Source organism: Epinephelus lanceolatus, chromosome 16 (assembly GCF_041903045.1).
Source record: "Epinephelus lanceolatus isolate andai-2023 chromosome 16, ASM4190304v1, whole genome shotgun sequence".
NCBI lineage: Eukaryota > Metazoa > Chordata > Actinopteri > Perciformes > Serranidae > Epinephelus > Epinephelus lanceolatus.
In genome coordinates, this window is record NC_135749.1 from 37446788 (window position 1) to 37461337 (window position 14550).

The 14550-nt window shown below is 43.1% G+C and overlaps 1 protein-coding gene across 2 annotated transcripts; it reads right to left on the reverse strand.

Annotated features, from left to right (window-relative positions):
* Window positions 1-804: 804 nt before the first annotated feature.
* On the reverse strand, window positions 805-12931 carry LOC117263350 (angiopoietin-4-like). 2 transcript variants are annotated; one of them, XM_078176063.1, is made up of 7 exons: window positions 12811-12931; window positions 7488-8423; window positions 3448-3676; window positions 3192-3326; window positions 2663-2879; window positions 1234-1429; window positions 805-1143 (listed from the first exon to the last, which is right to left on the reverse strand). In XM_078176063.1, the coding sequence occupies exons 2-7, from the start codon at window positions 8109-8111 to the stop codon at window positions 997-999; spliced, it is 1548 nt and encodes a 515-aa protein (XP_078032189.1). In that variant the 5' UTR covers window positions 8112-8423; window positions 12811-12931; the 3' UTR covers window positions 805-996. The 2 variants fall into 2 exon arrangements, with proteins under 2 accessions (XP_078032189.1, XP_033492515.2); XM_033636624.2 differs by having other exon boundaries at window positions 7488-8242; window positions 8338-12931.
* Window positions 12932-14550: the final 1619 nt, after the last annotated feature.

Consider the following 14550-nt stretch of genomic DNA (forward strand, 5'->3'; position numbering starts at 1 on the left):
GTGAGACTGTGAGAGAGAAAGAGAGAGCGCGCGCGCACGAGAGAAACGCAACATTGATTTACAATTGTAAAGGCTACCTTTGCATCATCAGCCCGTGGAGGTCTGCTCGCAGTTCCGTATATTCGGACACTGCAAGCTTGGACCTCCCGGACCAAAACATCAGTTTCCTCCTGGGAGAAGTTTGGCCGTCTGACGCTGCTGCTCTCTTCTGCCACGGCGAATTGAGTAAACTCTCATTACGCCTTTGCGCGGTGCATTTAAGGGTGAGGAGAGGGGCTCATTTGATTGGTGTGATGTGTGTAAAACCCACTCCACGCCTTCTCTCCTCCCTGTTTCCGACTTGTGCAGGTAGGAGGGACGGAGGTGGGACAGAGGAGTAGCTGCGCCAGGCACACGGTGTGCCAAACTTGCAACATCCGCCTGGCCACACCCAGTTGGCGAAGTGCAGGTGCGCTGCACCCCCACCTCGCCCGGTCTGCGAAACTAGAGCCCAGTGAGTTCACTGTACTCCAACGGCCTCCATAGTCACCAGGTCTCATTCCAATAGAGCACCTTTGGGATGTGGTGGAACAGGAGATTCTCATCATGGATGTGCAGCTAACCAAAATCTCTGAGGAATGTTTCCAGCACCTTGTTGAATCTATGACACCAAGAATTAAAAAGGGGGTCCAACCTGGTAACTAGCAAAGTGTACCTAGTAAAGTGGCTAGTAAGTGTATACTTTCTGAGTTCTCCACCCTGTATGTGGCTCTCTGCCACAATCGCATTGGTTCCTATTGAAAGTGTAGATCTTAAGAAAATGACTCACAAAAATAAACTTTTATTGTTTTGAAGGCTCACCAATTTATCAAATAGCAGGACACTAGTTTCTAGTAAAAATTATTCATAAAGGCGGGAATAGTTCTATATGTTGGGGATTATTTTCAGCAGTGGAATAATACATGTTTGGTGCTCCTGTTAGCATTTACGGCAGCCTCAGACACACCACCTCAGTCACTATGGTGACAAGCGTGGCCTGAAGTTGCGTGGTCGTATCATCATGGTGACGGCCTTCAGAGAGTAGAAGTCGGATTCCTTCCAGGAGAACCAGACGATGCCGTCTGGCCCGAGCAGGTTCTGAGCTTTCAGAGAGTAGTGCCCCCCCTGGTGGATAAACATTTAAACATTAACATTTATTTATATTCATGCACGGTCCTACCACACTTTGTGGTGTGTTCTTGCAGACAGCCGTACCTTGTAGTAGACGCCATTGAGGTTGGCGTAGAAACACTGGTGGAACCACCAGCCGGCGTGGCTGATCTCAGCACAGATGTTGCCGGTATCTGGCGTGCTGAAGCCACGCAGGTCGTGGTACCAACCGAATGAGTCCTCCACCGTTCCACTGAAACCAGACACATGGAGGCGATACTGGTTCTCCTCGTTTTCTATCCTGCAGGAGGAGAAAACACAACCTCTTAATTACTGATGCTACACCTAACAAATCCACTTGCTTGACTGATCCCCTACCTGATCCCCTACTACCTGTGTCTGTAATAGTTGCCTCTGTACATTTCCCACAGGCTCTAGGTTCGCTGAGATGAGACAGGCCTGCGCAGAATCAATTGCTACGCAATGCATGGCACTTAGATTTGCATCTGACATCATTCACACAGAGGCAACATTAACCTCACAAGATTGAGGCGGCCGCAGCTATTACAAGCCATGCAGCTGCTCTCCACCGACTGCCAGTCCCTGGGCACGATGGGAAACACCTGGCTGTCAAGTGATCAAGGAGCTGATTGGCTCTTAGTTTTAACCACAAATTCAAATTTTCTGTGTTAATCGTTATATTTCATGCTGGATTGTTGGCTATTAGCCAGTTAAGTTTGATCTGTTAAACATCCTGTGTGGCTGACTAATAATTTGTGGTCTGCAAACTACAGGTCGCTTACAGATGGATCTAGCAGGATGTGAATATTTCTGTGACTTCCTGTGTATTCCTAACCTCCTTTTACACAGCCTGTTCATGGCCAGACTGTTGCACCGTTAATCTGCCTCGCCATTCTGTACAAAAGACATGATCAGGAAATGGGGGGACGGCGTTGTCTCACCTTTTAGCCGGCAGTAGAGGTAGTACTGCTTTGATTCAATGTCTGTGTAAAGGGGACCGCCGGCTGTTTGGGACAGGTGTGACGTTTTAATAGTGTGTTATGTAGGCGAATTTATTTGAATGTAGGTAACGTTTCTTACGTTACTTACATTCGAATAAATTCAACTAAGCATTGGAGTCCTGCATTGTGCGAACTGATTTAATTTTTCTTTTGTATGCACTGTTTTCGGCTCAGCACCTGCCCGTTTTTGGTTTGGATGTGCGTGTGGACTTCTTTGTATGTGTTATGTAGGCAACCCACCGCAGGAGATTTTAAAAAAGCAGCTGATAGCAGTTAGCAGCTAAATCAGGTGTGACTGTTATGTCACACCTGAGGCCTAAACTGTTACACATTATGCCTCATTTGTTGCTATATAAAAGTACACACTGTGGTTACAATATGCCGATGTTTGCTTGTATAAAGCCAATGTAATGAAAGGTCTTCACCGCGACAGTTCCGCCTGATCTTGTTCATTTCTCAGGGGAGGTGTGATTCACCTTGTATGAGCCTTCTCTCTCTACCTGTGTGTCTACCTGAAGCTGTGGTACAGAGCATGTCTGTGGACGTGGCTCCAGTCTTGCAGGTCGATGCGGAGGCTGTAGTGGCCCTGGTGGGAGAGCAGGTGGAGCTGTTGGTTGCCCAGCCAGTGTTCTCCTCGCAGCTCGCCGAAGCCGTCGCGGTACTCTGACCAGCCGCGGTTAAAACTCACCAAGCCATCACTTCGCCGCTGAAACACCGTCCAGCCCCCACCTGGGTCACACACGACACACGAAATATTTCAGGTTCAAATATCTGTACAAATACAATGAAAGGTATACACACAATTTGGTAGACATATACATTTCTGATACTAATGTATACATAAGGCCCCAAGCATGTTGTGAAAATATCCAATGTCATGTATTTTCTAGCATATATTCAATACACACACAGATATACTTTACAAACAGCTATATGCACTTTTGTGTCTGTACCTCATGCACCCACACATGCTGAACATACTGAAAGCACATGTGAATATAATGTGTGTAGATAGTGAGCAGTAACCAGTATGGGTCTCACCTTCGGTCTCCATGTCACAGTAGACAGGCAGGGTGGCACCTGGCGACAGGATGATAGTGTAAACACCAGAATGACGAACGCCATTGTGATAAAGAGATGCACAGTCGGATGGACAGAAGGACAGGTGCTGTCCATCTGAGGGACAGAGACAGACAAGGGACAGGCCTTAACACAACATCAGGGAACACTCAGACGGCCAACTAACACAATGACACTGAAATTCTTATCCTCACCACTGTGTTGGTTGCATGTGTACCTGGTGGCAGTGTGTCTTTCATGCCCAGCAGCGGCATGCTTCTGATCATTGTGCATCCTGTGTTGTGGCTCATGTGCTGCATGGTGGCTGTTAGGTTGCGCAGCTGCACCTGCAGCTCGTACAGCAGCGCCCCATGCACGTGGAGCAGTGTGTCGGCCTCGGCATGACGCAGCTCCAGAGAACGCAAGCGCTGCTCAAAAGTCACGTTTGAACCAACAGCTTCTTCACCCTGAGAGAGAGAGAGATGGAGAGAGAAAACAGGAGACACTTCTGTAGGAGATGTTGGTGATGTTTGTTTTGTTGAAAATGAGGTTTACCAAAACGGAAACATGCAGTTAAGAAACAGTGAAGTTAAAACAATCTTCAGAGTTTGCACATGGAAAATGCAGCATTTACAAACACTGCATTTTCAAACCTTTAGAACTAACATATTATTCAATATATGTAAATATGTAATATATAAGGTAGCTCAACCATAGCAAATCAGATGTAGACTACAGTCTGTATAGACCAGGGGCGATTGCTCTGAGACAACAAGGGAGGCTGAACTTCCCCTAAAATTTCATAGAAAAAATGGTTAAATATGCTAGACTGGTTCCAGACCATAGACCCCGCCCACTCAACTGAGTAGGCTTGCATTACTGGTCTGGCATACTTCTATGAATTTGCGATTTATCTCGTCCAAACGATGGACGGACCAATGAACGCCGGGTGTAGGGGCGGGTCTAGCGATTAGCCAATCAGCGCCACGCTGATGTCAAGCTGTATGCCGGTGGGTAACTGGTGAGGATAGCAACAATGGTGACCCCTACAGATCCTACAGACCACATTAACGATGCTATTGAGGTATTTCGCCACTACTCGCGTTAATGGAGGACCAAATTAAGGAAGCTGCTAAACTGGATTTAACGGCAATGCAGCTGGGCGTGCACGACGACGGAGACATTTTAAACGGGCAATGCTCGCTTGTTTTCGGCACCCCCGAGGCATGGATACTAATGACGTCAGATTCTGGGTGAGTTGTTGATCTCTACTGATTGGTTAGGGAAAAAATCAAATTCCCTCCCCCTTGTAAATTGCCTTCAATGGAAGCCATGTCAGACTGAAGGTTCTGGGAACTTCAGTCTGACACTCAGGCTATAAATATGCACTATTGAATTTACATTAAAATAAGAATTTACATTGGATTAAACGTGCGCTAGGATGTGTTTAACATCATGACTATGATGTTCAAACGTCAGCTGTTTATCACCAGTTTTCAAACGCGACCTCCCTGTCATACATTCTTAAGTCAGCACGGTGGACGCAGAGCCTCCAAGCATTCCTATGAGACAGCGCTGAGCAGGTTTTTTTCATGTAGCAAAGCGAGACAGTCATTGGATAAATGCCACAGAATCGTCACTTCCAGGGAGGCTCAGCTTCCCTGGGACCTAATGGAGCGGTAGGTGGGAGAGGATGCTCAGTGTATGCACGATGATTGGAGGAATTGTCTAAAAGGCTGAACCTCTTTGTGATTGACAGCGCTTTTGAAATACACACTCAGTCCCATGTGGATATTTGCGAGTGGAGTCTTCTGACAGAGTGCCGTCCGGAGTTCCTTATTTCCATAAGCGATATAGCTCATTTTCACCTTTGTACAGTACACACACAACACACACTGTAAATAAAGACATAAATTGTGTTGTTGAGTTTGTACCCTGTTTAGTGTCGTAAGTTGTTTTGTTTGTTTGTTGAATCACAAAGCTGTAGTTGTGTTGTGTGCAGTTGGTATGACAGGGTCACAGAACATTTTCTACAAAAGGAGCGGAGGGCAGAATTCATAAATAAATGTGTGTTTCAGTAATATTTGAGAATGTTCAGAGAATGTTGCTATAGATAGCGCTGTTTGTTACCTGGGCCAGTGTTAAGGTGCTCCTCCTTTCAGGGAAATTTATTTTGAGAGAAAATCAGTTCTGGTGGTGTAGACACAGTTCAGGTGTATAAACCCATCTGAAAATCTTTGAGGTGTGTTTTGCTTAAATTTTTCTTTTATAAGTTACTGCCTCGCTACAATATGACAAATTTTATGATGTAAACTTAAAGTGAGCTTCCCCTGTTTGAAAGACCAGCAGCTGCCACTGGTAGGCCTATAGACCCTTTTAGACATCACAATGATGTCATTCTTTCAGCTGGACATAAAACCTGCCTCTCCACCACAGTGCTGTAGGCTACATAGGAGTCTTAAAATGTGGTCTTGTTGTGTTATTGGGAGCCAGAATAGAAGGAGTCATGGCTCAAAACCAGCCGCCACTGGCCATCAACAAAAACAAAGACAACTATGGTTAAATGTGATAACACAAAAGGACTGGATAAATAACATTATGTGTATTAAGGGTTATCATGTCCACCTCATCAGAAAATGGGGAGGTATTAAGAGGAATGTTCTCCATAACGTTAGCTTTGATAGCAAAACAAACTGGAGGAAACCGTTCCAGTGTCGTCCTCCTTTAGCCTGAGTGTTAGACTGAAGCTCCCAGAACCTTCAGTCTGACATGGCTTCCATTGAAGGCGATTTACAAGGGGGAGGGAATTAGATTTTTTCCCTAACCAATCAGTAGAGATCAACGACTCACCCAGAATCTGACGTCATTAGTATCCATGCCTCGAGGGGGCCGAAAACAAGCGAGCATTGCCCGTTTAAAATGTCTCCGTCGTCGTGCATGCCCAGCTGCATTGCCATTAAATCCAGTTTAGCAGCTTCCTTAATTTGGTCCTCTATTAACGCGAGTAGTGGCGAAATACCTCGATAGCATCGTTAATGTGGTCTGTAGGATCTGTAGGGGTTGCCATTGTTGCTATCCTCACCAGTTACCCACCGGCGTACAGCTTGATATCAGCGTGGCGCTGATTGGCTAATCGCTAGACCCCCAGCGTTCATTGGTCCGTCCATCGTTTGGACATGATAAATCGCAAATTCATAGAAGTATGCCAGACCAGTAATGCAAGCCTACTCAGTTGAGTGGGCGGGGTCTATGGTCTGGAACCAGTCTAGTCTTCCTTTGTAAGATTGGCATAGTAATCACCCACAAGCTTCCTGTGACATCATCCATCCACTGAGTGAGAGCATACGAGTCTGCCAGTCTGGTCCCGTTGGTCAGTGTTTACTTATTCAAGTAACACTTGCGGTCCCACATATACACACACATATGTATATACATATATACATATGTGTGTATATATATATATATATATATGTGTGTGTGTGTGTATATACTAAATTGTACTTTTTAAATTGGTTGTTTTATGTTATTTATGTAGCCTACTCAGGTCTCTCTTGAAAATGAGATTTTGATCTCAACAAGATTTACCTGATTAAATAAAGGTTTATATATAGATGGCAGAAACCAGATTGGAAGTCATTATACGGGGTTCCAAAATGCTGTAGTATTGTGGATGCTAAGCATAAATGTGGCAATAACATGTATTAGTGTGGATATAGCCTGAGACTTCTGTCAGCAAACAATGGCACCATTTGAAAAAAAAAGAAAGTCACAAAGTCAGATTGCAGTCCTAACTCAATTTTGACCAGCGGTGGCCTCGACACACCCCGGCCGGGAAAAATGCCTCTGGGTCAGGTAACTTACGAGGATGCAGGGCCTCAGCCAAAAGGCCTAAAGCTAATCCTGTTAGCATTCAGGGTTAATGAGGACTTAGTGGGTGTCAAGACAGAGAGATAAAGACAGACAGATTAATAGAGAGAGAGCGGGGTTGTGTTTTGCCTGGCCGAATTATCTTTTTGCAACGAAATGCTACAGAAGTGTCAAACTACTCCTTTAAGAAAGTCAAGTTGTCATTTCAGGATAGCGGGACATCTTGGTACGCTCTTGGTCATGGTCATAGTGTTGAAAGTATTCACAAAATACTTCACATTCACCTCGCAAATGTAATTATTATTATGCAGCTGTTAGATTTTGTAGATAGTGCCCTCTGGTGTGTGAAAAGAACCCCGTTCTCCCCTACAAAAAAGGTCACAGTTAGTAACCTTGCGTACAGCAGTGTACCTGCACCTCCAGGGCTTTGATTCGATGCCGGTGGTTCCTCAGCTCCTCCTGCAGCTCTGACATCGTCTCCCTCAGCTCATCCAGCTGCTCCTTCCTGTTCTGGTTCTCGTGAAGCCAGTGTGAGATGTCATCTGTGCAGCGGAACATATCCGGGCAGCGTTGCCGTGACGTTCCCACTGGCACCGGAGGAAGTGTCGCCATCAGCCGACACTGGCCGCTAGACGTCAGCTGGCTGCTGTACTCGCCGCACTGTGCTGACGTGCTACCAACAGTCTGGTTGAAGGTTTGGTTGGTGCTGTTATTAACAGCAGTGTTGCTGCTACGGATCAGTGGCGGGGTGTCTGGGTGCAGGTCGGCATACGTTTCCAGGAGCGAGGAAGGAGGATGCCAGTCAGCGTCCTCATAGTTGTCCTTGTTTATGTCCCAGTTTGTTTCAGTGTTTGTGTCTGGCACTTCTCTGTTTGTTTGGATGTTCATGTCCAGTATGTCCCCGTTTGATTCTGTCAGGATGTTGGGGTGTACATCTTCATTGTGTCCAACATCTGGGTGTTCATCAGAGGCCACAAAGTCACCAGTGAGTAGGACAAAAGTTAGTAAAATGGATCTCCACTTCATCCCGAACATTCACTAACTTGCCTTCCCTGCTTGGTACTGACTTTTATCCATTTTTATCAGGTAAGGTCAATGGTATACTCAGTCTCAATTATCAGATCAACACCAGACATCATAGCAGAAAGATGAGGTCCAGACTTCACCTAGAGTTAGGTTGAGGCTGAGAGTCAGGATGTCCAAAACAAAGTTAATGGAATTTTTGTCCATGAATTGTGACTTAATCACAAATTGGCCTGACCTTTTCAAACTTTGTAACATCACAGTCAGACTTCTGTGAAGGAGCTTGACCTGGTCCAATGGCACCAGGACTCGTGCTTTCACTTTCTGTGGATTAGTACAGCAAATATTGTTACTTCTTGCCCAGGAAACAGGGTTAGAATCTGGATATAATCAAGAGAAGCTATTTTACATCAAGGTGATGTTTCAGTCAAGTGAAGTGAAAAAAAAAATCTTTGAAGTGAAGAGAGGAGACGAGGATGCTAAAACTAGATCTTAACTCAGCCCAGATCAAAGGAAAGGCTCAATGCTACTGATAGAATCTTCAAAACAACCTGATGGAGAGCTCAGACAAATTACAGAGTAAAAACAAAAACGTTTGACCATGTATCTGTGCCACAAACATAAACATGTTGCATCCCTTCAAGTTGGCTAAAGTCCAGCTCAGACGTCCGATTCATGACAAGACAGGTTAATACTTGCAATGCTCTGGTCTGCAACCTCCTGAAAACCTGCCAGTATACACCAATAGGACAAGACTAGATGGTGTATAGTCTCCATAGCAACAACTCTATGTACTTCCGTTACTTCCGTTCTGATTTCCAGCATTTCAGACTTATTTTGTAGCTGAGTATAACTTGTAGTTTCCTAAAATATGAATGAGGATAGTTATAGTGAGATACTTGCTACAGTTGCATTTCTAGTACGCTAGTGATGAAACGGCAAAAACATAATACACAAAAAAGCCTGAACTTCAGATGGACTGTATTATTGTAACCAATGGACTCTAGTGTTGTTTGCGTTGTGTTGATATGAAGAGGCCTAGACCATGAATAACTCTGGAGGCGACCTCTGTTTATTCCTGACAACAAGAGGTCAAAAAGAATGGGTCTTGTCCCATTAAATATTTTGCAAGTTTGGCAACAGTGTGCGGGAATCTTTTTTCTTTCTTGACCTGCTGAAGTTTTTTCCAACGCACTTGTTCAGGAGACTCTTCAAAGGTGTGCATGAGCCAGTTTTTTGACAGCAAAAGGTAAAATCAGTTACAACCATATAAACTTGAGCCCCTACACAAATTAAGTGACAGGAATATGTTAGCATATTATACAGTAAGTTTAGGCTGAAAAATGAACATATAGACACAGCTTAACAGCACTAAAACACAGAAATGACTACAAGAACCATGCCGCCTACCTCTCCCATGAAGTAAAATAGCAAAAGGGGAGAAGAAAGGAGGGAGACACCCTTTTATAGGTGGGGTACCACCAGGGTGAATGTAGGCATACAGAAACTGATTATTAAAAGTTCCACATATTGATTATGGAGACCTAAGTGTGTCAGGTTAAAACAACGGAAACAAATTTTGTGTGATTATAATACTTGATAATACAAGTGTACATTTGACTTTGTTACACATATTACTACTGTATAATTGACCCTATTACATTAATAAATATGCCACAATGATTTAAATAGCCAGCTCCAATTAATCAGTAAATGACTTTGTGTGTGGGATGTGCACATACAGCAAGCAGCAGCAGCAGCAGCAGCAGCGACCCACTGTCTGACACTGACACACTATGAGGATGGAACAGAGGGCTGGTATCAGAGAATGCTGCAGCAACACATCGTCACACCGTCAAACACGTGTGTGCGCACAGACTAGCAGACTGGCTGTTGGAACAGCATGGCGTGTGTTTTAAAACCAGCAGCTGGCAATTTGACAGGCTGGCTAGAGTTAAGCTGAGATGAGCCAGTTTACAGCGCTGCAACTTTTTCCTGCAATGCTCTAAAATGGTATTGTCTTGTTGTGAATCTTTGGTCTGAACTAGGTTTTACTGCTTACTAGCTTCTATGGGACAAATTTGCTTTCCATTTGGGGTAAAGTTTCAAACAAAGCCATGGCTGACTCAGACATTTTGCTGGAAATGTTTGAAATGTGAGGACAGCTGTGTCAAAAGTAAATGGTATCTTTATGTCAAGATGGCCGCCCCTAGGGCTGCCCCCTAATAGTCAACCAAACTTTAGTCAACCAGAAAGGTCATTAGTTGGCAAGATTTCATTGGTCCCTTAGTTGCAAAAAATAAACCAACCAAACAAACAAACGTGAAACTCACCTTTGCCTTGTCAAAATAAATCAAAACCTATATGACTGGACCATGTGGGAATTTAATTTGAAAGGACGGACACAGAAAGAGGCCACACTCAGCAGTCAGACAGGAGTCACATTGCAAACCAATCACAGCCGACAGATATCTTTCCCTTCTTCCATAAATATTCAGTCTGGTAAATACAGAAGAGTTGATGCTTTTAGTGCAGGGCTACCCAGAGCTTTACATCTGTCCCACAGTCGACAGGCCTACACACTTATAAACAGCACCTTGAAGAAGATAAGCTCTGCTCTCAGGATTTCAGGCAAATAGGCTACATGTGAGCGGCTAGTCGACTAATGGCCCTAAATGACGACTATTGGTCGACTAGGAAAATTCTTTGTCGGATGCTCTGTGAATAATGATTGATATGATTGCACATCAGTATTGAGCCTTTCAGCATGTGCAGACCAGATTTTACTGCCCATGTGTTGTACCCCACTGATATGACATGATATGGCGCCGCAATTTCTCCTCTTTTTAACCTCCCTGTTCATGAAGATGCTCCAACATCTGAGATTTAAGAGTCCACGGATGAACAGGAACCTTTAAAAGAGGACTAAATTCAGATAGTAGAAATTCCTAAGATTTCCACTATTTGCCATTGAACATAATCTTGTGCTCTGCAAAATCATCTAACATTGACATACTTGTCTGGCAGTAGTCTTGTCCACAGTGTTAAATATTTTGCGTTTGGTTACTTTAACTTAAATGCACCTTCAAGAAAGTTTTCAGAACAGTCCCTGCTTTCAGCTGCATCACCAGACGGTAGCAATGCAACTTTGACAACAAAAATAAGGCGAATAAATGTTGAATCAGAATTTCTAAAGCAACCTAGCAACCGAGGTAAAACATTAAAAATGATTCTTTAGCATGAATTTTACATTTAAGTTGAACCCCATGTTCCTACCTGTCACACTGCATGTCCCAGCAGCATCCCAGCGCTGAATTCAACTCAATGGAAAAGCATTAAGACAGCCGGGAGACTCTGTGTGTGTGTGTGTGTGTGTGTGTGTGTGTGTGTGTGTGTTCAGCGCCTGGTATGACATCTTATCCAGATAATCCCCTAACGGGATTGGCAGCCTTTGGCCTGTAGGGTAATAGATTACATTTAATGGGACTAGACTAATCTGACTACAAGTTACAGTAACTGACATAACACAGTGAATGAAAGACACTGAAGAAACAATACGATTTCAACAGGTGTTACTGAAGGAACGCAGGACGCAGACTGGCCAATCATAACGTAGTATTGGGCCGGCTCAGACCAGGGTCCAACAACAAAACAGCTGTGCTCGATTGACTTTAATTCAGTCCTTTCAGATTTTCTTCATTTTGAGACTGGTTTTGTGGATTTGGAGCTAAATGTTGTGCCTGGAGCTCATAGTGTATTAATGATACTCATTACCTGGAGAGGCTGGAAAAAGATATAGGTTTCTTCCCTGTTCCAAAACCAAAATCAAACCCTGAAAAGTGTAGGGTTAGCTAGGTTAGCTAGCTAGCTACTGAAGATATAGCCTACTGAATGTATACACACGCTGCTTATTTTGCTTTTTAATGATTAATGACCAACCCTGCTGTACAGGAATCAGTGAAGGGAAGCAGGGAAACTTTGCTGATATTCAACCAGCTGTGTGTCATCGCACTGTACGCAGATGCGCAGGTTTAATATCAGCAAAGTTTCCCTTTATATTCATTGTCTTCTGTCGCGATCACCAGTGATGTGGTGGTTCACTTTTACACTGTGATCTGTAGCCTGTAGTTCGGCTTTAGCTTCTAACTATCTTTGTCTTTTTAACCTGTTTTTGCTGCTCAGTCAGTTTGACATCCTGGATATATTCTTCAAACGCATTTTGTAGACCCCTGTCTGCTTCTCTCTGGAATTATTGTTTCATTTTTCACTTTTGTAAAAACATTTTCGAATAACTGTATTTGTGTAGACAACGTATAACATTTTTTTATTGCTATTCCTGATGTTTAGATTGGAGTTGACAGAAAGCTAGCCAGCTAGGTAATGTTACCGTCATCAGCTTGTTAGCTAGCTTGCTAGCTCACACTATCTGGCGTCTGTCATCCGTCCTGTTCTGCAAAATTGTCGGATTTTTCACATTACGATAACACACAAGCTAGTATAACTATGCTGCCTCGTAATGTTAGCTGGTTAGCTTGCTAGCAGAAGTCCCCTGTCGTACATACATTTCATGATCTGTCGTTCATCAAACAAAGCATGATGAATACAGCAAACGCGATCAGTAGGATGAACTCAGCTGGAGACTCCATTGTAGATGCTGGTTGGAAATGTAGATGGCTTCCTGTTTAAAATAGTTATGTATGCATGAACGTACCCGACGCGGTGACATAGTGAGTGGTGTCCCAATTCCTAGGGAAAGATTTCAACCCCTACCCCTCGTTGCTTTATTTCGAGGGCCAAGGGGTAGTGGGCAAGGGCTAGGGGTAGGGCCAAGGGCTAAGGGGTAGTGGAGGGGGGGGGTATTGGGATTGGGTCTAAGTCATATAAATCCATGTAGATTGACAATACAAGCTCTGGGAGCTACCAAACTTGTCATGCTGGATGACAGAATATCCCTCTACATAACAGAAAAAACAGAATGCAAATATCTCAATGCAAATAGGTGATACAGACTTATAAACACATACCTAAAATAGACGGAAATGTAAAAGATGGGCATCTAGATGTGAGTGATGATGATTCATATAATATCAAATGTACGTTGTTGTACAAAAAGACAATATTATGTTAACAGAGTGTAGTTTCCTACTGCCTCTCTGCTCTAAATGTCAGAGCTCCGCTAGTAAGGTGTGCATCCAGCCTGCAGTACGCACTGCGCAGGTGGAAGGCCTAATAATATCACAAAAAAGGACATACCCTTCAGGGGCAGAAAAAAGAAAAAAGGACAAGATAAAGATAAAAACGACAAGATAAAGGTATGTTTGCATGTCTTGGTAATGTAACGTTTGGTGTCAAGGAGATTTTGAAAAGTTTCCTCAAATTAGGAAGGTCTCTAATTGTTGATATTTTGTTCCAACTACATTAGCCTATAATAGCAAATTAGCTAGCTAACATTAGTTCAAAACTAGAGAAACTTTTCTTTTAACTGGTAGGTAATACTTTGAATAAGTTGGTTCTCGGTATATATACAGTACCAGTCAAAAGTTTGGACACACTTTCCCATTTACTTGAATGAAAAAGTGTGTCCAAACTTTTGACTGGTACTATATACATACATACATGCATTAATGAATTAACTTAGGTAACTTATAGTTTGACATATGCTGTTTGCAATTGTTTGCTGCAGAGCATAGTAATTTATGTGAGTAAATAAACATATTCCTTTTACAACAACTCCCTATTATGCTCATAAGTTATATGAAACTTCCCCAGGAGCACTGTTAAAGTATTTTGGAGGAGGCACTGACTCAGCCCAAGGGCAGTCCACCTCCTCAGGCTCAGCCAAGGCTAATCCGGTGAGGGAAAAACTGTCACCATATATATTTAATTTCTAGTCAAATTATCTCATTAAGATATACTAATATAAGATATAATCATATGACAAGGGACATGTTTTTCATCTTAGGTCCATCTCCATCCTCTGCTCCATCCACTGTCCCCTCTGTGTCTGCTGCAACCTCAGCTCTACCTGGTAAGTTAACAACAAAACAGCCTTTGTAATTGCTCACTGTACTGCAGGACATTCTGAGATGAATAATTTTTTATAAGATATAATCATATGAAAAGGGACATGTTTATAGACAAATGCATATTATTTCAAAACTTCTCAAGCAATTGTCAGTTATTCCACTGGCAGATTGTTTTTTTATTACAAGCTATAGCTGTACTATTTTATTTAGAAAATAAGCAGCATAATTTTCAAGTGTAATATGACATCTAAAATGACTAGCTTTTGTTGTTGTTTTTCATCTTATGTCCATCTCCATCCTCTGCTCCATCCACTGTGCCCACTGTCCCCTCTGTGTTGCAGTTTATTTAAAACAAAAAATAATAAAGCAGATTGTGTTTACAGTAAATGATTGGTTTATTTTGTTACTTTTAGTTGGCCTAGATG

Coding starts and splice junctions, on each gene's coding strand:
- LOC117263350 (XM_078176063.1), bottom strand. CDS start 8,111: ATGTTCGGGATGAAGTGGAGATCCATTTTACTAACTTTTGTCCTACTC. Junction 3,677..7,487: donor TCAAAGCCCTGGAGGTGCAG/GTACACTGCTGT, acceptor TCTCTCTCTCAG/GGTGAAGAAGCTGTTGGTTC. Junction 1,430..2,662: donor GCTCTGTACCACAGCTTCAG/GTAGACACACAG, acceptor CTCCTCCTGCAG/GATAGAAAACGAGGAGAACC.